The sequence below is a fragment of the Pyrgilauda ruficollis genome, unplaced genomic scaffold, assembly GCF_017590135.1.
Source record: "Pyrgilauda ruficollis isolate IOZ18807 unplaced genomic scaffold, ASM1759013v1 scaffold55, whole genome shotgun sequence".
NCBI classification, from domain to species: Eukaryota; Metazoa; Chordata; class Aves; order Passeriformes; family Passeridae; genus Pyrgilauda; species Pyrgilauda ruficollis.
The window spans coordinates 6,717,122-6,742,253 of record NW_024527155.1 but is presented as its reverse complement, the minus strand read 5'-3'; the positions used below and the strand labels follow the sequence as shown (position 1 = coordinate 6,742,253).

The following is a 25,132-nucleotide window of genomic DNA, read 5'->3' as shown; positions in this document are numbered from 1 at the left end:
TCCTTTTTCCCCACCTGCACCATTCAGTAAATGGAAATAAAATATTGTATGTTACTGTTCACCTAAAACATATTTTATCAGACATTTTTGTCTAGCATTGATACCAGCTACAGAAAGATGAGAGTTACAATAGAATTGAATCAAACATTGGAAGTTGTCATGAATAAAACCACCAAATACGAATATGGATCTCCATCTTGACATCCGTATGGATACAATCAATAAAATCCAGATTCTACATTTCTTGTTCCTAATAATTCAAACAGGGAAAAGTTGAATCTTCAGCCAAGAAAGCTCTAGAATTTGCTACAGTCTGTATCTTCTCCAGAAAAAGAAATACTTCTTCAGAATTGAGAGAAAATTTTATAGGGAAAACTTCTGTAATTAGTCTTCTGTGAAATAACTTGACTTTTTTTTCCAGGACTGTAAAGATGAAAAATTTACCATCCTGGCAGAACTACGCAAGTGTGGCCTGACCGACACCGAGACCTGCCTGAAGTCAGTGACCCTCAACATGAATAAAGGACAAACTGTAAGAATGCAAAATAAGCACAATAAAAATACGGGGAGAAAAGAAACTAGGGCTTAATCAGTCAGGCAGCTGCATTTCTTTGTCTGGTTTTCAGCATATGTATGATGAGTAGATGATATTTTTAATCAAGCGAGAAGAAGTGGATTTTGTTAGGAAATCAGATCAGCCATAAATTTGGCTTTGTGGAATTTCATTAAGAAACACATTGTACTCACAAAGCAGAAAAAAGCTATTTTCTCTGCCAATTAGATGGGAAAAGACCATGGGCTTCAAGGTTAGTAATTATTATTACAACAGTTTGTGAGGTAATTAATCACTAAGATGTGTTCAAAGAAAACAAGATAATGTAATCTCCTGAAAAAGCTGAAAAGGTCCCTTTAAAAGTATTCTTTTCTGGCAGGGAAAATTAGTAAAATGTACCAAGTATAAATAAGGGGGAGGTGATATCACAAAGATCTACCTTTTTATTGAATATTGGTTTAATTAATATCACTGGGGTCCTCTTCATTATTACTCTTTAGACTATAGTTATTTTTCACCCATGGCTGGCATGCCAGAAGGCCAGCCTGGGCTACATCCAAAGCAGTGTGGCCAGCAGGGTGAGGGAGGGGATTCTTCCCCTCTACGTTGCTCTGGGAAGACTCCCCTGGAGTGCTGCATCCAGCTCTGGGCTCCCCAGCATAAGAAGAACATGGACCTGTGGGAACAGGTCCAGAGGAGGCCACAAAGACTAACAGAGGGCTGGAGCACTTTTCCTGTCAGGAAAGGCTAAGAGAGTTGAGGTTGTTCAGCCTGGAGAAGGGAAAGCTCTGGAGAGACTTCTAGTCCCTAAAATGAGAGCCTTTCAGTCCCTAAAATGGGCCTACAAGAAAGCTGGAGAGGGCAAGAAAGCTCTTTCCTAGGGCACAAGGTGATGTGACAAGGGGGAATGGCTTCAAACTGAAAGGGGGCAGGTTTAGATTAGATATTGGGAAGAAATTCTTTACCATGAGGGTGGTGAAACACTGGGGCTGTTTGCTGAGAGAATCTGTGGATGTGCCATCTCTGTAAGTGTTCAGGCCAGGTTGGATGGGGCTTTGAGCAGCCTGGCCTAGTGGAAGGTGTCCCACAGCAGGGGGTTTGGAATTGGATGACCTTTAACAGTCCCTCCCAAGCCAAACCATTCTACGATTCACAGAGTTGCCTTTTGTTCCTCTTCTTTATCAGATCGTGGAGGTCAAACCTGATGGCGGTGTGTTTGTGAACTCCATCTACACCCAGCTGCCCATGTCAGCAGGTAGTTTTTTCCTCTAACAGTAAATTACATGAGTGCTTTTGAAGTAAAGTGGGATGTTTGGTGTCATGCTGGACAAGCACAGGCAAGGGTTCAAACAGTAGCAAACAGAATTTACAGTCTCCTGATTTGATTACTCTCAGATTTACTTCCTTCTCACTGCACAAAAGTGAAGGCAGAAGACATCTCTTTACCTCTTTTACCTCTTTTTTTGTTACTATCCCTGTGCTCACACTTGCTTAGAAATAAATTTTATTTTTGTTTCAAGAACTAAGGATTGCATGTGATATCTCTGACCTCCAGATCTTTGTTTCACTTCTGAATTTGCAAAAAATGCAATAGAATTTAAAAAGAACAGTATTGTGCTTTCAGCATTTGGCCTTGTTCAGAAAGTGACCATTTTGTTTCTCATGTGTAGCTAATGTCACCATGTTCAGACCTTCCTCATTCTTCATGATCATGGACACAAGCTTTGGCGTCCAGGTTGAGGTGCAGTTCACGCCCATGATGCAAGTGTTTGTGCGTCTGGACGCTTCTTTCAAAAACCAAACTTGTGGTGAGTGAATGAATTAAAGAACTCCTTGATCAATGTCTTTTTTTGTAGTCAGAGCAGTGTAAACTTTTCACTCCTTTTCAACAGGTCTCTGTGGAAATTTCAATAACATCCAAACTGATGACTTCAAGGTCATAAGTGGAATAATTGAAGGAACAGCATCAGCATTTGCTAACACATGGAAAACTCAGGCTTCATGCCCTAATATCCAGCAGAGTTTTGAGAATCCTTGTGCACTCAGCATTGATAATGGTGAGTGCTTCTTAAAATTTCTTCTGGTTTGTTTTTTTCTTTTTGCTAATCTCTAAGGAAAACACATCTGTTGGAAAGCAAAGATAAAAAAATAAAGACTTAAATATTTGATAAAAACTTACATCTGAAATCAGAAACAAATATTCAAAATGAACGCACTGAAGATAACTAACAATGTAAAAAAAGAGTGACAGAAGCATAAGTGAAGCAAACTGCAAGGTCACTGAAAATAGAGTAGATGTCCAAGCTGACAGCTTGGTGTCAGAGAAGTGGATTACAGGATCATCTTTGGAAATCTTTAATTCATCTCCTTCAGCAAGTCCTCTGCTTTGGTTTTAGGAACCATGACCCACAAGCTGAGCAAAAAAAAAAAAAAAAGAAAAAGAAATAGACAGAAGAAAAAGAGATTTAATGGAATGCCAGAACTGTCTGCTCTAGGCCAGGGCAAGCATGGGTTTGTGACTAATGACGTACAAAGAGTAATGTGCATTTTTATTGTGTCTTCATTTCACAGAAAAATACGCTCAGCATTGGTGTGGACTGCTCACTGACAGCACAGGACCTTTTGCTGCTTGTCACTATGCAGTGAATCCCGCTGTTTACCACACGGTACTTTGCCCGACTGCTTTTCCCTTTGGAAACAATAGAAATAGGAACTGTTCCAGACATGTCTTAGGCAATGCCTGTATCCCCCTGTGCTGCAGTACTTCCTTCTTTCAACATGTGTTTCTCTTTGTAACATTATTTCAGTTGTCAGTCTTGGCTTCAAGATCCTGACTTGTTTGCCGTAGAAAAGGCAGCTATTTACTCCGGGGTGGTTTTACACATAAGCCAGATAGTGTATTTAAAGGCATGTCAAATGCTTGTTTGAATATCAGTCAATTGTTACCTTATCAGCCTGGCATCTCATTAATGACTGCTTGGAACAGAAAGCCCATTACCTAATTACCATCACTCTGCTATCAACGCCTTGCAAACCACTTTTCTCACTAGGAGTCACCCTGGTGTTGACACTGGTGAAACGGGGTGTCTGGACTGCACGTTGTGAAAGAGCTTTGGATGCCCTTGTGCAGCATATCCGCTGAAAAGGTTCAGAGGACCAAGAAGCTGCAAAATGTATAACAAACTTTAAGACCACTATTTCCTAATTATAACTGCAGTAATTGACTGAATTTTCATTACCTGCATTTTCCCCTGCCAGGAACCTTAGACAAAGACTAGAAAGTGATGAAGCTGTCTTACTGTTGTCTATGAGTGAGCATATCTGAAGAAAGATTAAGACTTGAAAGATAAAGTTCACTGTTTTTTTAAAATATTACCAGCAATGACAATATTACCAGCACTGGGACCTTATTTTTTTCTCCATTCTTAGAACTGCATGTTTGACACCTGTAACTGTGAAAATAGTGAGGACTGTCTGTGTGCAGCTCTGTCTGCCTATGTGAGAGCTTGTGCTGAAAAAGGAATCCAGCTGCAGGGATGGAGGACTGATGTCTGCAGTAAGTACTCTCCACATTTCCTAAGAACACACATCAGTAAAAAATGCTGATCAGAGATTATTTTCTACTTATTTCTAGACAAATCAGTAAATGATGAGGACGGCATTTTGTTAAGTGCACTCCTGGAGTAATTCTCTGCTGTCCCCTTAAAATCAATCCATTGCTGGCAAGAGTGAATATGAATAGAAGGGAGATGTGGTTTGATTATGAAAGGGACTGTTTTTATGGAAGTGCCTCCACCTGTTTCTGTGCAACTTAAAGAGTTTCACTACAGCTTTACCAGTATCACAAGTTATTGCAGAGATAATGTGTTGTATTAGAATAACAGTACTAATAATGTCAAACAGAACACTTGCAAATTCATGTCTATGAAGCTGCATGCTGGGTTCTGCTTACCCAGTATGTCTGTTTTCAGCATAGCAGATGACATTCAGGAAGACATCTTGTCACATTCCTCAAGAAGTTTAGGCATCTTGGCAATGAATGGCAGCACCAAATGGAGGTTTCCTTCTGAACTTCCATTTGAAAAAAATCTTTTCTTCTTTGCATGCATCTTTTACTCCACATGTGCAATAGCTTTTCAGATCAAACTCTGAAATTATTCAGAAATACATTTACATGAAATATGCAACATAAGCAGAGGCGTATGTTTACATGTTATTTCTACTGCCTCTGATTTTTCTTTTTTCACATGAGAATTTACCGTCTGGAATTAACAATCTATTTTATTTTCCTCTCTCCAGCAAAATACACCACCTCATGTCCCAAATCCCTGAGCTACAGCTATACCATCTCTTCCTGTCAACCCACCTGCCGCTCTCTGAGTGAGCCTGATGTCACATGCAACATCAAGTTTGTCCCAGTTGATGGCTGCACCTGTGTAAATGGAACCTACATGGATGAGAGTGGCAAATGTGTGCCTGCTAATGAATGCCCCTGCTACTACAAAGGATCTCCTGTACCATTTGGAGAAGTGGTCCATGAAAGTGGGCGTGTATGGTAAGTAATCTTTTTTAAAACATTCAAACAATGTGTATTTTCTCATTGAAGTCTGGAATGTGTAGGATGGTTTCACCCTGAATTTCAAAAGAATGCTCTATTTTCAATTTCTTCAACTTCAAGTTCTTTTAACTTTATTTTCAACTTTTACAAATGGTACATATTCCTCTGAGTTGCAGGATGGGGACAGAGAACAGAATGGAGCCACTACAATGAAAAGTGAAATGGTTAATGACCTGTTACACCATTTATATGCACACAGCTCTATGGGCCCAGATGGGGTCCAGCCAAGGGCACTGAGGGAGCTGGTGGAAGTGTTCACAGAGGCACTTTCAATCATGTGTCAGCAGTCTGGTTAACCTTGCAGGTCCTGGTTGACTGGAGGTCAGCAAATGTGATGCCCATTTGCAGTGTGGGCCAGAAGAAGGATCTGGTGAACTGTCAGCTTGACCTTGGTGCCAGGGAAGGACACAGAGCAAATTGTCTTGAGTGGCACATACAGGGCAAACGGGATCAGGCCCAGCCAACATGGGTTTGGGAAAGGCAGCTGCTGCTTGACCAACCTGATCTCCTTTTATGACAATGTGACCTGGTTAGTGGATGAGGGAAAGGCTGTGGATGTTATCTGCCTGGACTTCTGTAAAACCTTTGACATTAGGGAAGTGATTGTCCCCCTGTACTTGGTCTTGGTGAGGCCACACCTCAAATCCTTTGTTCAGTTTTTAGCCTCTCACTACAGGAAAGGCATTTTGATGCTGGGGTATGTTTAGAGAAGGGCAGCAGAGGTGGTCTGGAGCACAGGTATTATGGGGAGCAGCTGAAGCACCTGGGGTTGTTTAACCTGGAGAAAAGGAGGCTCACTGAAGACACTCACATTCTCTAAAACTAACTAAAAGGAGGTTGTGGTCAGCCTCTTTTCCCAAGTGGCAGGATGGAAGGAAATGGTCTCAAGTTGCACTGGGGGATGTTTTGATTGGATGTTAAGAAAAATTTCTGTACTGAAGTGGTTGTCAAGCACTGGAACAGATTTCCCAGGGAACTGGTTGAGTCACTATTCCTGCAAGTATTTAAAAACCATAGAGATATGGCACTTAGGGACATAGTGTAATGGTGGACTTGGCAGTGCTGGGTTAATGGTTGGATTCGAGGATCTTAAGGTTCTTTTCCATCCTAAAGTTTTCTATGATTCTGTAATATTTCTAGATTGATAGGGCAGTTGTACTTTGGTGCATTTTTTATTTAATTCTATAATCTTTCAAGTATAAAATTACAACAACAAGAGGACATCTTATGAGAATCTTAAGTAACAAGCAATGGCATATACGCATTACAACCTATGAATTTTCCTGCTAAGCAACAATGGAATCATATGAAAGCAGCACATGTAGTGGTATTGAGACACGTTCTTTCCTGAGACTGCAAAACAGGTTTTTGGAATTCCTTTGAAAATTCTGAAACTTGACAAGGGATAAGTAGCTCTCAATCTCAATATTTGGTTTGAGAGGAGATAATAAAATAGATTGTTTTGCCCTCTCTCACAGCACTTGTGTCCAGGGAAGACTGAATTGCATTGGAGCACCAAATCCAACTTCAGGTAAAAATAATCTTCCACTTACTTTTTTATCTTTACCAGGTCTTGTACAGAATAGTTCATAGAATTGATTCTTCTTAATGGATTTTTAATAGAAGCATTTCTCACTTAATCATAGTGCTACAATTATCATAGAAGGCAGGAGTGAACTAGATTAATCATAAAACCTCTTTTTACATAAAGACTTTTTATTCTATTTTGTGGGTTTTTGTTTTTTGGTTTTTTTTTTTGTTGTTGTTTTTTTGTTGTTTGGTTTGTTTTTTTTTTTTTTTTAATCCAGTACTATGTAGTAAATCTAATCAGCAGGTTGAATAGGGACAACAAACTCTACTAACTGAAATAGGGAATTTCCAAAGAACTTATAGGCGCTTTAAACAGCTACAGCTGTGGAATAAACCCTGTGCAACTTTTTTCCTTCCTCTAGTCTGTGAATCTCCCATGGTCTACTTTGACTGTCAAAACAACACAGCAGGAACAACAGGAGCAGAGTGTCAAAAAAGTTGCCAGACTCTGGATATGCAGTGTGTAAGTGTTTCATGGCCCAACGAAACGGTGCTTCCAGGTTTTGTCTGTGCTCTTGTTGCTGAAGTCATTATCTGTTGGATCTACTCCAAACCTACAACACAGATACATTATTCTTGTAGCAGAAGCCCTAAAACAATGGAACCCTTGGATCAAAATATAATAAGAAATATCCAAATTAATTCTTAAGATTAGTGTCTACCTTTCTTCAGCTTCTGCAGGTAACAGTAACTAGTAGTGAAAAATCTAGAGCTCTACTGCTTATTTGCCTTCTTTAGGAAAAGCTAAAAATTGGCTAGGAGAAATGATTCTTTCTCATACCATACTGCATCTAATCATGTTACTCCACTAAAGTTCTTGGTAGCCACATGCCATTTCATGAGTAAGTACCATATGAGATAGATTTCAATACAACTCAGCTAAACTGAAAAAAATATTACTTGTCTTTCTTTTAAAAGAAGTTCATTCAGTCACAAAACACCCACTACAAAGTGCAGATCCAATGTGTTTTAAATTCCACAGGTTCCAGCAGAACAATCAGGATTGGTAACATTTTTCTTTGACAGATTTATATTTTATTAAATCTATGGCTAATAACTTTTTTGTTCCGTTACCCTTTAATTACTTTATAGTTCTCTCCTATTTAAGTTGGGCAGCAATAAGACCATATAAGGCACCTTTAATGAAAATTATTCTTCCTTTTTCTAATGTGATCATTTCACTCTAAAATTATGTTTTTCTTTTATCTTTTCCAGTATAGCTCACAATGTACATCTGGCTGCATATGCCCAGATGGGCTTGTGTTAGATGGAAAAGGTGGTTGTATTCCTGAAGAGGAATGTCCATGTATTCACAATGAAGCCATGTATCAGCCTGGGGAAAAGATCAACTTCGACTGTAACACCTGGTAAGTATATCTGCAGAAGTAGCATTCCTGATGCCATCATTTGCCTTTCTAAAGACCTTTTATAGTAAAAGATTTGGATTGCAAATCTTATCAGTTGATGGATTTTAGATCTTTTCGTTTTGGATTACACAGTATGAGAAGGTTGCCTTCTGATATCTGTCAGATGGCCAAAGCAGAGAATGGGAGGAAACCTTTAGGACTACAGGGTTCATTAAGTACCTAGTTTTGCAGTTAAGGTATTCAGGCAGCAGAACAGAATTTTCTTTAGTTCTTTACATTAAAAATGTAAAAGAGTGTTTTATTCCCAGAAAAAATATAGCATTTGGCAGGGATGGGTTGCCAAACAAATATTGATTGTTCAGATATGTCTACACAAAAGAGTAAGTTGTTTTGTTATTAAAATATTTAATTTTTTTTTTTCTAGTGTATGCAAGAATAGGAAGTGGGAATGTACCAAAGATCAATGTCTGGGCACTTGTGCTGTTTATGGAGATGGTCATTATAATACCTTTGATGACAAAAGGTTCAGCTTCAATGGAAACTGTGAATACACACTAGTCCAGGTACTGATAGCTAGCAGTAGCAAATGAGAGGTAATCTTGATCCTATCTGTAAAAATAATATATCTTTAAATGTTATTCTCTATCCAGGACCACTGTGGGAAAAGTGGCACAGTCAATGGAACCTTCAGAGTTGCCACTGAAAATGTTCCCTGTGGCAACACTGGGACAACTTGCTCAAAGTCTATCAAAGTTTTCTTAGAGGTAAGAAGGTTTTGCATACAGAGCAGTTTTGTTTTGTACCTGCTAAGGCTGAGGAGAAGCCTAGATTTCTACTGCTTCAAAGAATTTGGAAAATATTTTAAAAAGCAATTCAACTATTAAATTAAGTTTACATCAGGTTCAAGTGAAATATTTGGTAGATCTTCCTACCTTTCTATGTTTTCAACTTCCCACACTATCTTACATCATCCTTGGGAAAAGTAAAGGTCTAAAGGCAGAAATTTAGCCTATTGTGTCAGAAGATTCTTTTATTGTATGCAATGTAGCTCCTCCATGACAGTCAAAAGACACTTTTTAAACATACGCCATTCAAAATATCTGTTACCACACTTCCAGGAACCTGAGATTTTAATTATATTGCTTTGATTTATTGCATTTAGATTATTTGTTTTCATGATCTAAACTATTCATAGTACTCTTAAAAGCAGAAAAACATGTTTGAGAGCACTGCTGCAGCTACTGAGCTCATTTCTCCTTACCTTTTCCTCCTGTTTCAGAGCTATGAGCTGATCCTTAGTGAAGAGCGTGTCAGTGTCGTAAAGAGGGGACAGAATGACGAGGTGCCATACACAGTCCGCTATATGGGGATGTACCTGGTAATTGAGACCAAAAGTGGACTGATCCTCATGTGGGACAAGAAAACCAGCATCTTCATCAAGCTCAGCCCTGATTTCAAGGTGCGGAACTAGCAGTTCAATGGCAATTTACTGTCCAGGTTTGACTGGGTGTGAATCTTGTTGAGACCCTGCCAGGATCCCACATAGTGATGTCTCTAGCATTCCTGCCATTCATCCCACATTGCTTTCCATTCCACTGGTACCTCAGGAAGCCTTGTCATCATACTGCTGCCATTCTGAGCTTGGAAGGCAGCTTCCAGTGCCTATTTGGCCTGACAGAACTTCAGTTGGCAAAACACTATTTTGGACTTGACTTTGTTGAAATTACAAACGAAACCTTGTTACAGGTTATCAGACTTATTAAAATTACATAACTACCTGTGTATAAATCAGCTGAATAGGCTTGATCTTGAAAATAATCCATTGTTTCCAGTTATTGATACACAAATTACCACACTTCAAGAACAAGGAGTGTATAATGAGTAAAAGCCTCTTTTATGCCACCATGTATTTGTCAAGCATATAACTACACAGATGCTAAGGAAAATTAATTCAAATTGTCATACTCCTTCTCTTAGATTATGATATATAAGCACAAAAAACTGTAGTAAATACAGAAATTTCTATCTTAATGCATACCATAATGACATTTAAATTAGGTATTTAAACTAATCATAATTTAGAACCAACTTCTTTCAGTACCATAGGTTCTTTCCCTGCATCACTTACCAGCATTTTTTAAAAACAGAAGTGATATGGAAAGTGTGCACCTTAGTTTCATAGAAAAAGCATGTATTGCAGCCTCTCACAGTTGTACAGATCCATACATTCAGAATGAGGGATATTTCTGGATGCACAAGGAAAATGTAATTTCTTTATATACCTGTGAGCAGACTTAATGGTAAAGACTCAATTAATAGATTAGGTGTCTGAAGTGGTAATACTTAATAGCTGGAAGGTTGTTTTTATATGTATAGCTATTGTATAAAACCGGGCTTAAATGAAACTTTTAATCAGCTGAGTGAGTCCTCACTTCCTTGTTAAAAATCTACCTCAAAGACAGAAGGTTTATGATGACAAAGTTGGTTTTATTGTTCATATTTAAAAGAAAAAAGTTAAGAACAGTATCCTTCTAGCCTTAGTGGTCATATTCTGTTCCTCTATCCCAGAGTATGAAGATGTTTAGGACTGATAGAATGGAATGCCACCATTCTAAGAGATGGACTTCAAGTATTCTTTCAGTCTCAGATTTTGTTTCAAGTTTTCTCACATCTATTATTCTTTTATTTACATCCTTTTGCAGGGCCAGGTCTGTGGTCTCTGTGGAAATTATGATGGCAACAGCGTCAATGACTTTACTACGAGGAGTCAATCTGTAGTAGAGAATGTCCTAGAGTTTGGAAACAGCTGGAAAGTATCCTCTACATGCCCTGATGCTTCCAGTGTCAAGGACCCATGTTCTACCAACCCTTATCGGAAATCCTGGTCAGAGAAGCAGTGTAGCATCATCAACAGCAATGTCTTTGCTGCCTGTCACTCTCAGGTATTACCAGGGCAGACATGTACTGTGGGAAAACTAAGTCTGTGGGTTGTTGAAGGTGCTATTCTCAAAGGTTTTAACATGCATGCTTCGTTTATTAATATGTTTCACTTCAAATTGTGCCAGGAAAACTCCAGTCTGAATCACCCTCAATGGAATAGATTTATAGTTCCTACTTGTAAGAAATAAAAAGACATTTAAAAAAGAAAAATAACTACAAAGTAATAATAATAATTTCATAATTATAAGCATTTCCTTGCAACCTGACTTGAATAACAATTCTCATATACCAGGCAGAGAAGGCAAGCTCAATGAAATAATAATAACACAGGAATGAAGTATCAGCATAGCGTTTACCTGACACTAAATACATAACAAATGTTGTCAGGTAACTGTGCAGTTGCCTAATTTTTTTTTTTTTTAATTAATCTAATCTTACACCAGGATACAAGTCTAGGTTTCTAAAAATCTGTCAATACATTATTTGGATGTATCATTTGGCATCACATCAGGTGTCTTACAGTGTCTAACAAAAGAAAAAGAAATTACCAATGTAGGCCTTTCCTCTGGGATACTACAATTGTAAGAAAACTACTCTAGCAAAGGTAAGAAATCACTTAGAAGGCAGGATGCATAGTATTATATTTCTGTTTAATAACAGGTTGAACCAGCAAAATATTACCAAGCATGTGTGACAGATGCTTGTGCCTGTGACACTGGAGGAGACTGTGATTGCTTTTGCACAGCAGTAGCTGCCTATGCTCAAGCATGCAGTGAAGTTGGTGTATGCGTAGCCTGGAGAAGCCCAACAATTTGTCGTAAGTTTTGTGTCATAAACACTCCCTAAAGTGTAGCTAAGTGTACAGTATCTTACATATGTGCATTAATATCTCACTGTGTCAATTTTTCATGCTTAAGCTGTTGGCTCTTTTTTTGTCTTTCCCTGAATATGTTCAACTATCTGTTTCTCCTTAGCACTGTTCTGTGATTACTACAATCAGCAAGGAGAATGCGAATGGCACTATAAGCCTTGTGGTGCTTCCTGTATGAAGACCTGTAAGAACCCAAGTGGAAAATGCCTCAATGACCTGCCAGGTTTAGAAGGTAAAAATAGCTGCAAGTACCTCCTAGAGGGTACATATTGCCATGTTTTAAATTGTCTTTGATGAAGTATATTTCCTCCATCAGCTGCATTTGCACAATTGAATTTTCTCTAATATCATTACATGCACGTGAATGGAGGCAGAGTATGGAAACTGCAGTAAGATGATCTCTAGGATAAGTTCTTATGGATGGGCTCTGCTGATGCTAGTAACTCTGCATTTCTTCCTAGAGCTATTGCAAAACATAAAGTAAAAACATGATGACTATTAAAAACAAGACCTGCAAATGCATTTGGCGCAAATAAAACCTTTGCTCACTGTATCTCATTCTTACCTTTTCCACCTTCAGGCTGCTACCCTAACTGCCCACCAGACAAGCCATATTTCCATGAGGATCAGATGAAGTGTGTTAGTCTCTGTGACTGTTATGATGATGAAGATGGAAAGATATATAAGCGGGATGAGTGTAATATATGGTAAGACTTAACACACCAACGTCATCATATACAAGGGAAAAAAGATCAAAACTCCAGGGGGAAGTTGTATGTTCCTGTTACATGCAGGATCAGCTCATGATACCTGTGATGAAATAATGCCTTATGATCTAATGCTAGTTTTCCTACTACATTAATAAGAAGGTTTTATGTGATTTTATGTTTTAATGAATTTGTTCCCAATTATATTGTAAATCCTCAGCATTAAGATACATCAAGAACAAGAAGTCCTTTATGACTAGGCTATCTTTATTTCACATTCCTGTGGCAGGAAAAATGTTGTGCCATGAGTGAAGATATTTATTAGTGGCCTGCTTCCAAGGATTTTGTAACATACTTGCATCATTTGAGCATTTAGACTTACACTTTTAGCCTTCTATTTTAGTACAAAAACATTGCAAATGCAAGGGAAGTGTTATGAAGGAAAAAAGGAAAGTCTTCCTTGAGACTTCTACCTGTAACTTAGCATAATATTTCACTTCACTTCTATTTGTAAGTTTGGGTTTAATATAAAGGAAGATTTTGGAAAATAATGGCCAAAAAGGAGCCAAAATGAACAGAATACTCTAGGAATAAACACAAAGTGCCTTGCCTTTTGATGCCAGTATCTGTCAGAAAGATGACTAATAATATTACATCACAATCACAAAATATATGGGTTTTTATGCTTTCTGTTTCAGTGAGTGCACATCAGAAGGTTTACAGTGCAAGTTTGATGATAAAGGTAAGATAGTTAAGAAAAATTATTTAGAAAAAGAAGTATTGGATGCTATCTTTACACAGATGCATGAGCTGACAATAAACTTCTGAATTACAGCCTGCAACTGCATTTATGAAGGGAATAGCTATAAATATGGTGAACTCATCTACAACACCACAGATGGAACTGGATGGTGTTTCAGTGCAACATGCGATGTCAATGGAACGATAAGCAGAAACATCTTTAAATGTGGCATTTTTACAACAACCCCATTTACATTTTCCACAAGTCAGCCCACAACTACTGCTTCAGGTATGCATGAATAATCTTTAAAATTACTCAAAAATATCTGTAAGTAAAAATTACCTGAAAGGCAGAACCTTTTCATCAGTTAACAGGATATAATTTTACTTGAAACTATTGACTTCCACTGGAGCTGCCAGTTCACCTGGCAGCTTTAGTTGAAAAAGAATAGTTAAGGATGTAGAAATGAATACAGCATTTCTTACAAACTCAGTCTCCTCTGTTTTATCATGGTGATCCCAGGGGGAAAATTAATAGAGTTTATTAATCACTGCATCCTGGAGAATCTTCTCATTTCCTTGCAAAAAACTCCAGCAGTTCTAGACCAGCTTCTGAAAACATGAAAGACAGTTGCTGCCATTTCTAAAATTAGTGAGCACATAAGAAATTTAGTTTGAGGGAATGTTTAAACTATTTATAACCATTCTTTGGAACCTTTCATAATTGTGTTTAGTACCCAAATCAACAGTTTCCTTCTACATCTGGAGTACACTGCTGTATTATTCCTGCAGTTAATTTATTACAATGACCAAATTCTGAGTAATTGTGAGAAACATAACCACAAAATTATACTACAGCAAGAACTAAATATTCAAATTTAAGTCTTCTATTAAATAACCTTCATATTGAGAAAGTAGTATCTATTCCACATGGTTATCTTCATAGTGCCAGGAATATGAAGTCTTATTAAAATACATGGAAAATACCTATTAGATTATATATTTCATATATAGTATATCTGTATTCTCTATTATAAAGTACTATATATAAAATACATATATGTTAAGTACATATTTTATATTTATAAATATGTTACGTGTGGTAATATTGAACTAAATAGAAAAGTCATTAACTGGTCAAAATATTTTAAAATCTGCGTGGTTATGCAGTTAAGTGTAAATAAATACAGAGATAATACCAAGGAGAATAAAACCTCCTCTACTTATACCAAAGCAATTGTGTGATCTATTATCTAAGCAGTGACATACTGTGCAAAGGATATCAGATTACCTATATTTAGGTACAGATGTCAAAGAAACTACCTCTACAATAATAAGACAGGCAAAAAGTCAAAACCTACTTTAGAAATGAAATTTGAGACTGCCAAAGCAAGTTCATTAAAATTAAAATATTACCTAATATTAAAAAATTATTTACAACAAAAAGTGTATGGAAGATTAATAATTTCTTCCTGGAACTCTCTTTATTAAGAACAGACAAGACTTATGTTTCCTTTTTTAAATTACAGAAATGACAACTGCAACACCAGTGACAACTGTATGTGTGAAAAATGTCTGTGTGTGGTCAGAATGGTATGATACCACTCAGCCTGAAAACAAAGAGGACAGTGGAGATTATGAAACATATCAAAATCTCAAGGATAAAGGATACAGTGTGTGTACAAACCCAAGCGATATTCAATGCAGAGCCAAAGAACACCCAGATACTGAAATTACCAACCTTAACCAAACTGTAGAGTGTAGTCAAAGCAGAGGATTAATATGCAATAACCAGGACCAAGAATCTAAGCAGTGCTATAATTATGAAATCAGAATATCATGCTGCAGATACATACCATGTTCAGAAGCACAAACTACAACACCCACAACCACAAGCGAATTCACAACTACTGCTGTAGAATCAACACCATTTACAGTACAGACAACAATAATACCAACAACACAAAAACAAGAAAGTGAAGTAACTACAACACCAATGAGAGACCGAGAAAGAACGACGACTCAAACCGAAACATCAGTAACAGCAACAACATCACAATTCTCAACAAGAGGGTACCAAACCACAACTACTGCAGCAGAAACCTCCACTGTGGTAACCCAAGCTCCATCACCACCCAATACCATCTCCACGCTCCCTGAATCAACACTACAAACAACACCGGGCACCACAATAATCTCCAGTACTACTGCCCTGCCAACACAAGGCACCACTGTCACGACACCCAGACCAAGAGTGCCAACGCAAGCTACCACCAGTGCCAGCATCACCACAACCACCAGGGAAAGCACCAGTACATCTACAGAAGAAACTCTTCAAACTGTATTAACCACTGTTGCTATTCAAACAACATCAACAATTACTGCCTCCACCCCTGAAACAAAATTAAGAACCACCACAGGCACCACGGCTGGCCCCAGCACCACAGCCTCAGCCAGAGAGGGCACAACCATCATCACTACCACCACCAGCACCTCTCCGCCTCAGACTGAAGGTACAACCATCGTCATCCCAACAAGAGTGCCCACACCAGCCACAAGCACTGCCAGCACCTCCAGGACTACCGAAAGAAGTACAAGAGTTTCTGCCACCTCTGCTCCAGGAGAAACCTCCACTGTGGCAACACAGGCTACAACATCTCCCACAACACCCTCTGAAGTTAAAATAAGAACCACCACAGGCACCACGGCGGGTCCCAGCACCACGGTCTCAGCCAGAGAGGGCACAACCATCATCACTACCACCACCAGCACCTCTCCCCCTCAGACCGAAGGCACAACCACCATCACCCCACCCACAACAACAGTGACCATGCCAGGCACCACTACTATCCGCATCTCCAATACCACAGACAACTGCGTGGTGGAGAGCTGTGCCTGGACACAGTGGTTTAATGTGGACTCCCCTACACCAGGCAGCGAAAATGGAGATTTAGAGACATTTGAAAACATCCGAGCTGCTGGTTATGAGTTGTGTGCCAAGCCTCAAGACATCAAGTGCCGAGCTAAAGACTACTCTGACACAATTGTGAAAATAATGGAACAGAAATTTGACTGCAGTCTTGACAGGGGGCTTGTGTGCAGAAATAAGGATCAGACTATTAAGTACCCCACCTGCTTCGACTATGAGGTCTCAGTGCTGTGCTGTGAACGAAAACACTGCCAGACAACAGTACCAACCCCAGGAACCACTGTAAGCACCTCGACAACATATTTCCCAGCAGAAACGACCAATGTAGCAACAAAACCTGCAGCAACACCAACTGCTGCCGCCACACTTCCACAGCAAGAAATAACAACCACTGTAGGAACAACAAGTACCCACTCAACAGAAGGAACCACCATCGTCACCCCAAGATACACAGAGCCTATGAAAATACAAACCACCACAGGCACCACGGCTGGCCCCAGCACCACAGTCTCAGCCAGAGAGCGCACAACCATGACCGCTACCACCACCAGCACCTCTCTGCCTCAGACTGAAGGTACAACCACCATCACCCCACCCACAACAACAGTGCCTACCCCTGCCACCAGCACTGCCAGCACCTCCAGAACCACAGCAGGAAGCACCACAACAAGCTCTGCCACCTCTGCTCCAGGAGAAACTTCCACTGTGGCAACCCAGGCTACAACATCTCCCACAACACCCTCTGAAGTTAAAATAAGAACCACCACAGGCACCACGGCTGGCCCCAGCACCACAGCCTCAGCCAGAGAGGGCACAACCATCATCACTACCACCACCAGCACCTCTCCGCCTCAGACTGAAGGTACAACCATCGTCATCCCAACAAGAGTGCCCACACCAGCCACAAGCACTGCCAGCACCTCCAGGACTACTGAAAGAAGTACCACAAGAGCTTCTGCCACCTCTGCTCCAGGAGAAACCTCCACTGTGGCAACCCAGGCTTCATCTCCCACAACACCCTCCGATGTTAAAATAAGAACCACCACAGGCACCACAGCTGGCCCCAGCAGTACCGCCTCAGCTAGTGAGGGCACAACCATCATCACTACCACCACTAGCACTGCCTCCACTTCACCTGCAATAAGATTAACAACCACTTCTGGCCCCTCCGCTGTGTTCACTACCACTCTTTCTCAGTCCAGAAGTACTACAGGTAAATTCTTAAAACATTCTTTTGTCCTACTGTAGAAAATACCCCTCTAACAGTTTTCTTCAACACCACTGTCAGTCCTGGTATGTCCTTGTCTACTTTTTAAAATTTGACAAGCATCATTTTCTTTAGACCAACATTAATATCTGAATTTTGTGGCTTCTTTCCCTAAACCAGTCTGTGATTATATTAACCTATGACCATTTATATTTGTTAAAACGCATAAACAAATTTTAAATCATTCTCCCCCTTTTTTGCTAGTATTTATGTTTCAGCTTAGTTAACTTCCTAGTATTAATACTTCCTTAAAAAGTTGAAACTTTTCAAAACTTTAGAGGTAAATCTCGTCAGATTTGCCAAAGGTCAGATGTTATTCAATGTGCAATGAAAAAATTTCCATAATCTCCACTAGGTCAAATATTTGAATGCAAGAAACATGTTCACTTGGTTTGCCAGAATGTTGAATAGACTTCTTGAAGATGTTAAAATTATTCAATCAAAATTCTGTACCTGCAAAGTAAATTATTACTTGTATTCAACAGCAGCTTCAACTGGTACAACACAATCAAGTCTTGTTACAACAAGGACTCCTGCAACCTTCAGTTCTTCCACCAGCACATCTGTTACATCCAGCAAAATACCTCCATGCTTTTGTCATGTGTTTGAAACTTTATTTTCTCCTGGTAAGTGTCTGATTTTACAATTATAAAAAATTTCATAAGCCATATGAACTCCTAAGACTCTATTTAATTAAATGTAACAACTCAAAATCATCTAAACATAGAACATTTTATACATGAATACACTTAATATTTTTACAATATTTTCTTGTTTTTTCTCCTTATGTGTTTTCATTCTTGTAATTTCTCTTTCAATTTTCATCTGCAGGGGAAGTGGTATACAACAGAACAGACAGAGCTGGCTGTAATTTTTATGCACTTTGCAGCAAAGAATGTGAGATTGAGCCCTTCTACGGGCCATGTCCTCTGACAACTCCTGCTCCTTCAGTCGCCCCCTCAACTACATCACAAGCTGCCTCACCAACCACTGCAACAACTACCACAACTTCAGTAGAAAGAAACTGCACTGATGTCAATCCTGCACGAAAGGTGGTTCCCCTCCCTACTTTCTAATACACCACTGTTGCAAAACCGGACCAATTTCTGTCCTTTAACAGCCAATTGAAATCAACCTCTATGTAGCTCAATAACAAAGTTGGTCGTGTAACAAATGACCTGAGAGCACACAATTATTTAACCTGGCATTACCAGACTTTGAAGTAATCTCTTGGTGGAAAAGCTCACTAAGACCACGGCCAAGACTTTTGGTTTTAGTGAAAGTCATTTACATTTCATAGACATAAGTAGACTAGCTGTGAAATGTAAAATACCATTCTTTTTATGCAGAAGAAAATTTTGTGCTTATTCTTAGCATATCTGTTCTTAAATGATGTGCTAAAACAACTCCAATCTGAATTTTCTACTAATCTTGAGAGTATATCTTAGGTTAAAACTAAACAACTAGGATGAAGGAGCATTTAAAAATAAATAATTTACATATTTTCAGCCTGGAGAGGAGTGGATAAATGAATGCCAGATGTGTGTCTGTGACTCTCTCACTGCTACTGTGCAATGCCAGCCACTCCCATGCCAAACAGCTCAGCAAACAACTTGTGACCTAGGATTTGTTTCCATGGCTGTACTACCACAAAAAGACCCATGTTGTCCTGCATTTGAATGCCGTAAGTATTAAAAATACATGTATAAATAGCACTCCAGTAAATTACATTTGCACTTCTGTTAATACCTAAGGAAGTTCTAATGTATCACAATAACAGCAAAATATTTCTTAAATTTTTCTGTCTCAGTGAACACACAATGATTTTTGGCTAAATATGCATTGAAGCTTTGTTTAAAAAAAATAATGTTATTTTCATTTAACTTTGATGAGAGAATGGGTGGGAGAGCAGAAAAATATTTTGAACATTCACTGGTCTATGTAGTTCAACTATCTTTGTACCTGTAATTATAAATGTTATCAATGAATCTTTTTCATGTTATTAATGGAACATTGGAGCACATTAACATCAGCCTACATGCACCTAAACTAAGATGCATAAATAAGAATAAGACACTAAAAAGCTTAACAGTCAACTACAAGACCAAGTAACACGAAGCAATAGTACAAAGTAAATTGTAATCAATAACTGAATTGACAGTGTATGAAAAGTAATAATTATACTTACACTCTTGCCAGATGCTCATGAAAATAAAAAAATCCTACAGTTATATTAGTTAATTTATTAACATACACTTTTATATACACATATTTTATGTATGTATATTTGTGCAATAGACTAAAAAGAAAAAAGTACCCATAAATTAAGCCTGAAAAAGGAAAGTCAAAACAAAGGAACAGGCAAGTTTAAAGCAGTTCTGTGAAAGACATAGATGAGTTCTGCCATGTTGTCAGATTTACATTAGGTAGGAATACCTTTAGTAGGAATACCTTTTTCCACAGGGTCAATCTTCTGTACAAGCCATGTATTGAAATGTCATAAAGAATCAATAACTGAAGCATCTTTGTTTATCACTTGGAGGCTGAGGGTTCCCAGAGGAAACAAATAATTTAATTTGAATTGAACCAGATCTTGAAAGAGCAGAAAAGAGATTTTTCAGGCATAGCTTGTGTTTCAAGCCATTTCTCTCCACCTCTTCCAGCTGATTTTAATGATAAAGCTTTACATAAACATTCAGCTACACTACATATGAAGTCTAAGCGCATAGGGGGATTGAATTCAACTTTTCCGTACTCTGTGTTACTAACAAAACCTGATAACATCTTGACTTCTCAGGAAGACTCACAATTTGAGTTATTCTGGAATTTATTTTTTGTTTTGTTTTTTAGAACCAATACCTGATGTCTGTGTGATTAACGGAACATTGTACACGGTAAGAACGATATAGCAGTATATTGCTGGAAGTGAAAAGTACATCCTTTCTACCAAAATAAGTCTTTGAGAAAGTTCTTTACCCAGTACCTGTTTTTGGGGGTTTTTCTCTGTAGCCCTTAATGGGACATTGTTTGGGTATTTTAAAGTCAAAGTCAAATTTGTCACAGAAGTCTTCCTCATCGAGTAGTAGAAGAGTGTACCATTTTTAGTGATGTACTTTCTTTTTAAGCTTCCTCTCACTTCTGTAATTAATGACTTTACCAGACAATTTGATGAATAGCCCAAACTCAATTGCTCTTTGAAATAAGCCCAAAAGTTAACATTTTTGATTTAACTGATACCTAAACCCTTTTGCTAAAATTGGTACTTAGGTCATTAACTCGTAATTTAAATATTAGCACTGGAGTATTTGGGGATACATTTCAGAAAGACTAAAATCCATATGTAAATTTAGATGTCTGCTTATGTATCTGCATATGTAAAGACCTATTTTAATGCCTGCTTTTAAATTATAATTGTTTTACAACCACTGAACATAACTTATAGAGGAAAAAATATTCTTAAATGGAGCATTAAAAAGCTGATAAAAAATTAGTACAAACCAATCTTAATTTAATTAATTTACTGCTCTCTTTTACATTGCTTCATTTAGTTTCCTCTTAATATGAGCTTTCCTGCAAGGCATAAAGCCAAAAAACCTCTACATTCAAAGAGAATTTGAGAACTCTCATACTTGAGTTTCAGCAACCTTAGTGGTTCTCAGCAATGCTTTCAACTCTGCCTTTATATTATATAGAAATGTTGTCATTTGAATGTTTTTTTGTTTTTTTTTCTGTCTTGCAGGTTGGAAAGTCAGTAGTAATTGATTCATGTAAGAAGTGCACCTGCAGTTCTGAGAAGGATCCAGAGACTAATGCAAACATTATGCATTGTGAAACAGTTCAGTGTGAGACATCATGCCCGCTGGTGAGTTCAGGTTCTCTAGGCTGCCCAGTCAGCTACAGCAAGACTAGAATTCTCCATCACTAATTCAACATACTTTCTCCTTCATGCCTTTCTGGGTAGGGTTACCAATACATGACTGAGGAAGGAGAGTGCTGTGGGAAATGTATTGAAGTAGCTTGCAAAGTCAAACTCAGAAACAACACTGTTCATGTGCTCAATGTAAGTATTGCATATTCACATCTGTTAGGCCATACAAGGTAGAACAGCTAAGAGTCAACTCATGTCCCTTAATGGTAAAAATAGAATACTGAAATTACTCTGAAAAAACAATGTATCAGCTTTCTGAGTTGAACATTATTTAGAATCAAATTTTTGATTTTTGTGGCTAATGGTTTCTAACTTATGGTATAAGTGTTCAGAGCCAGGATTTAAACTTTCAAGCTAGCTACAGTTTGTAGAACTTCATTTTTGCCACTTGAAAGAAGTTCAGAAGCATCTGAGACTCTTTGAGGAGTGAGAACTTAATCAGCTCAGACATACCTGATCACAATGAAAAAAAACAACTTCTACTTTTCTTATAAAATTTTAGGTTAACGAGATCCTGCCACTTGATCAGTGCAGCCACTACAAATGTGAAAAAATTGAAGATCAGTTTGTTGCAGTCCAAACTAAGAGAGTATGCCCTGAGTATGACCCCGCAGAGTGTGATCCTGTAAGTTTTTATCAGTCTTTCATTGACTCAATTCAGTTTAAATGAACAAGGAGGGACAAGGAAGAATACAACAAATCACTTCCACTGAAGTTGCAGGAATGTCTTTAGAATGAAACTAGGCTTGCTCTATGATTAATAATAAGAAAAGCGTTGTATTTTCTTATGAGGCTACAAGTATTGAAGACTCCTATGGTGAGTACTATTTGTACTAATACAAATCCTTCTTCTTTTACAAAGGATGAAACAGAGATTACATCTGATGGCTGCTGCAAAATATGTAAACGTAAGTAATGCTGTGTTTATGTGTTCTGCCTGAAGAGCACTATACTCAACCTGTAACTATCTTTGAGTGAATGGAAGGATTCTTCACTCATCCTGTTTTCACATAGTCTATTTAAGATCCTGTGTTTCAATGTTTATTCAAAAGAAAAATGCAATTTTTTTTTCCTAATACTGAATAGTACAAATCAAACCAGCAATACTCAGGCCTCTGCATTATCTTCCAAATGCACTTTACAGCCAAAATCAAAGAATAATCTGACAACTCCATATACATTACACAGTACCTATCCCATCACATACTGCAGATTCTCAGTAATCAGACATCAAGCACTTTGAAACTGGTTTACAATTCCTTTAATTCAGAACTAAAGAACTGAAGTGTATTTTCTCTCCTCCCCTTTTTTTATGAAGCTAAAACCTGCAAGCCTTACACCAAAGAAACTGTGATCAGCCATGCTGACTGTGAGTCTTCTGAACCTGTTCAGCTGTCATATTGTGAAGGAACTTGTCCTGGCTCCTCAATGTAAGTTCTAAAAATTCATTTAACATCTCTATGGCTTCCTTTATCTGGTCTGTCAAGTTAATTTATCACCCAGGGGTACTGAGGGAGCTGGAAAAGGTGCTCACAAAGCCACTTTCAGTAATTTGTCAGCAGTCTGGTTAACCATGAAGGTCCCAGGGTTCAGGCCTGTCAGCCTGACCTTGGTGCCAGGGAAGGACATGGAACTAATTATCTTGAGTGTGATCACGGAGTACATACAGGGTAAAAAGGGGATCAGGCCCAGCCAAGATGGGTATGGGAAGGCAGCTGCTGCTTGACCAACCTGATCTCCTTCTAGGACAGGGTGAGCCACTTAGGGGATGAGGAAAAGGCTGTGGATATTGTCTACAGTTATAAAGTTTTTGACAGCACTTCTCACAGCATTTTCCTGGAGAAGCTGGGAACTCATAGCTTGGACAGATGAACTGTTTACTGCATAAAAAACTGTTCACTGCCTGGATGGCCAGACCCAGAGGGTGGTGTTGAGTGGTTACCTCCAGCTGGGGGATGGTCACCAGTGGTGTTTCCTGGGGCTCAGTGTCAGCCAGTCCTGTTGCATATCTTTATCAATAATTGTGTGAGGTTCAGTGAGGCTCAGTGCTGTGTCCTGCCCTTGGGTCACAACAGCCCCAAACAGTGCTACAGGCTGGGGCAGAGGGGCTGGGAAGCTGCCCAATAGAAAAGGACCTGGGTGCAACTGGACATGAGCCAGTGTGAGCCCAGGTGGCCAAGACGACCAAGAACATCCCAGCCTGGATCAGCAATAGCGTGGCCAGTAGGACCAGGACAATGTACTCAGCCATAATGAGGCCATGCCTTGAGTCCTGTGTCCAGTTCTGGGCCTCTCACTGAAGGAAAGTCATGCAGGTGCTGAAGCATGTCCAGAGAAGGGCAACAGAGCTGGGGAAGGGTCTGGAGCACAAGTCTTGAAGAGCAGCTGAGGGAGTGTTGGAGGTGTTCAACCTGGAGAAAAGGAAGCTCAGGGGAGATGTTCACACTCTCTACAACTGCCTGAAAGGAGGGTATAGTGAGGTGGGGGTTGATCTCTTCTCCCAGGTAACAAGTGAAAGGATGAGACAAAATGGCTTCAAGTTGTACCAGGGTTTAGACTGGATATTAGGAAATATTTCTTCACCGAAATGGTTGTCAAGCATTGGAACAGGTTGCCCAGGGAAGCAGTTCAGTCACCATCCCTTCAAGTATGTGAAAGACATGCAGGTGTGGCACTTAAAGACACAGTTTAGTGGTGGACTGGGTAGTGCTGGGTTAATGCTTAGACTTGATGATCTGAAAGGTCTGTTCCAACCTACACGATTCTGCAGAACAGCAACAAAGTTAGTATGTTTATATGATTCCACTGAACTGAATTGGATTCAATGGAAGCAAGAACAGTTTCATTATTGAAGACAATGAAAATCATAAGTGTGCATGATAAGGAAGAAAAGAGGATGTTAAAAAAACCCCCCAAAACCAAACCAAACACTCGCAAAAGAAAAATCACAGAGGGGGTTTTCTGTGTCTTTTTAACAAGATGCATTTTTTTCCCCTGGTGGAACACAGGTACTCTCTTGAAGCAAACCAGATGGAACACAAGTGTGGTTGCTGCCAGGAACTCAGCACCCAAATGAGAGAGGTGACCCTCACTTGCCAAAATGGAACCAGCATAAATTATACCTATCTCTACGTGGAAAACTGCCAGTGTGTGAATGCTTGCTCTTCAGAAACCACTGCAGCACCTGATTCCCAATTCCAACAATCTAGAAAATATGGCTCCCAACTGCAACAGGCTGTATCACTTGGTTCCCAATGGCAACTCAGCTAAGGATATGATCACTGGAAAAAGAAAGCAGAGACCGTAGAGAAGCTGGAATCATGTCTTCCCAAAAATAACTTGTGCTCCTACTTTAACATTCTTTTTTCATGTCTTACTTGTAAAAATAATTAAAAAAAAGGTCAATTAAATTGCAGTGTTTGGGGTTTTTTTTAATGTTACAGTATTGAAGAGTAAAAACAGATAACTGCAAAATACCACATGTAACTTACAGAAATATGCAAGCACATGCTTTACCACAAAACCTGTATTTGAGGTAAAAAAGAATTAAGGAGTCTAAAAAATAAAGCAAGAAAACATTGCAGCTACATTGCCCTTCTTGATCCTAGTGAAAGCATTATT

The 25,132-nt window shown here is 38.8% G+C and overlaps 1 protein-coding gene across 1 annotated transcript in view; it reads left to right on the top strand.

The window, feature by feature from the left end:
• Nucleotides 1-24,818, top strand: part of LOC121360931 (mucin-5B-like) — a 32,991-nt gene extending 8,173 nt beyond the window's left edge. Inside the window, exons 10-33 of the mRNA XM_041481115.1 lie at nt 422-532; nt 1,739-1,808; nt 2,224-2,361; nt 2,446-2,610; nt 3,125-3,219; nt 3,983-4,109; nt 4,853-5,108; nt 6,650-6,702; nt 7,124-7,224; nt 7,977-8,128; nt 8,553-8,691; nt 8,779-8,892; nt 9,408-9,587; nt 10,831-11,070; nt 11,729-11,885; nt 12,043-12,171; nt 12,520-12,646; nt 13,345-13,388; nt 14,917-17,529; nt 18,415-18,635; nt 21,323-21,445; nt 21,545-21,643; nt 22,014-22,136; nt 24,681-24,818. Coding sequence (XP_041337049.1) covers nt 422-532; nt 1,739-1,808; nt 2,224-2,361; nt 2,446-2,610; nt 3,125-3,219; nt 3,983-4,109; nt 4,853-5,108; nt 6,650-6,702; nt 7,124-7,224; nt 7,977-8,128; nt 8,553-8,691; nt 8,779-8,892; nt 9,408-9,587; nt 10,831-11,070; nt 11,729-11,885; nt 12,043-12,171; nt 12,520-12,646; nt 13,345-13,388; nt 14,917-17,529; nt 18,415-18,635; nt 21,323-21,445; nt 21,545-21,643; nt 22,014-22,136; nt 24,681-24,818 — 5,715 coding nt within the window. The remainder of the gene's footprint in view (nt 1-421; nt 533-1,738; nt 1,809-2,223; nt 2,362-2,445; nt 2,611-3,124; nt 3,220-3,982; nt 4,110-4,852; nt 5,109-6,649; nt 6,703-7,123; nt 7,225-7,976; nt 8,129-8,552; nt 8,692-8,778; nt 8,893-9,407; nt 9,588-10,830; nt 11,071-11,728; nt 11,886-12,042; nt 12,172-12,519; nt 12,647-13,344; nt 13,389-14,916; nt 17,530-18,414; nt 18,636-21,322; nt 21,446-21,544; nt 21,644-22,013; nt 22,137-24,680) is intronic.
• Nucleotides 24,819-25,132: the final 314 nt, after the last annotated feature.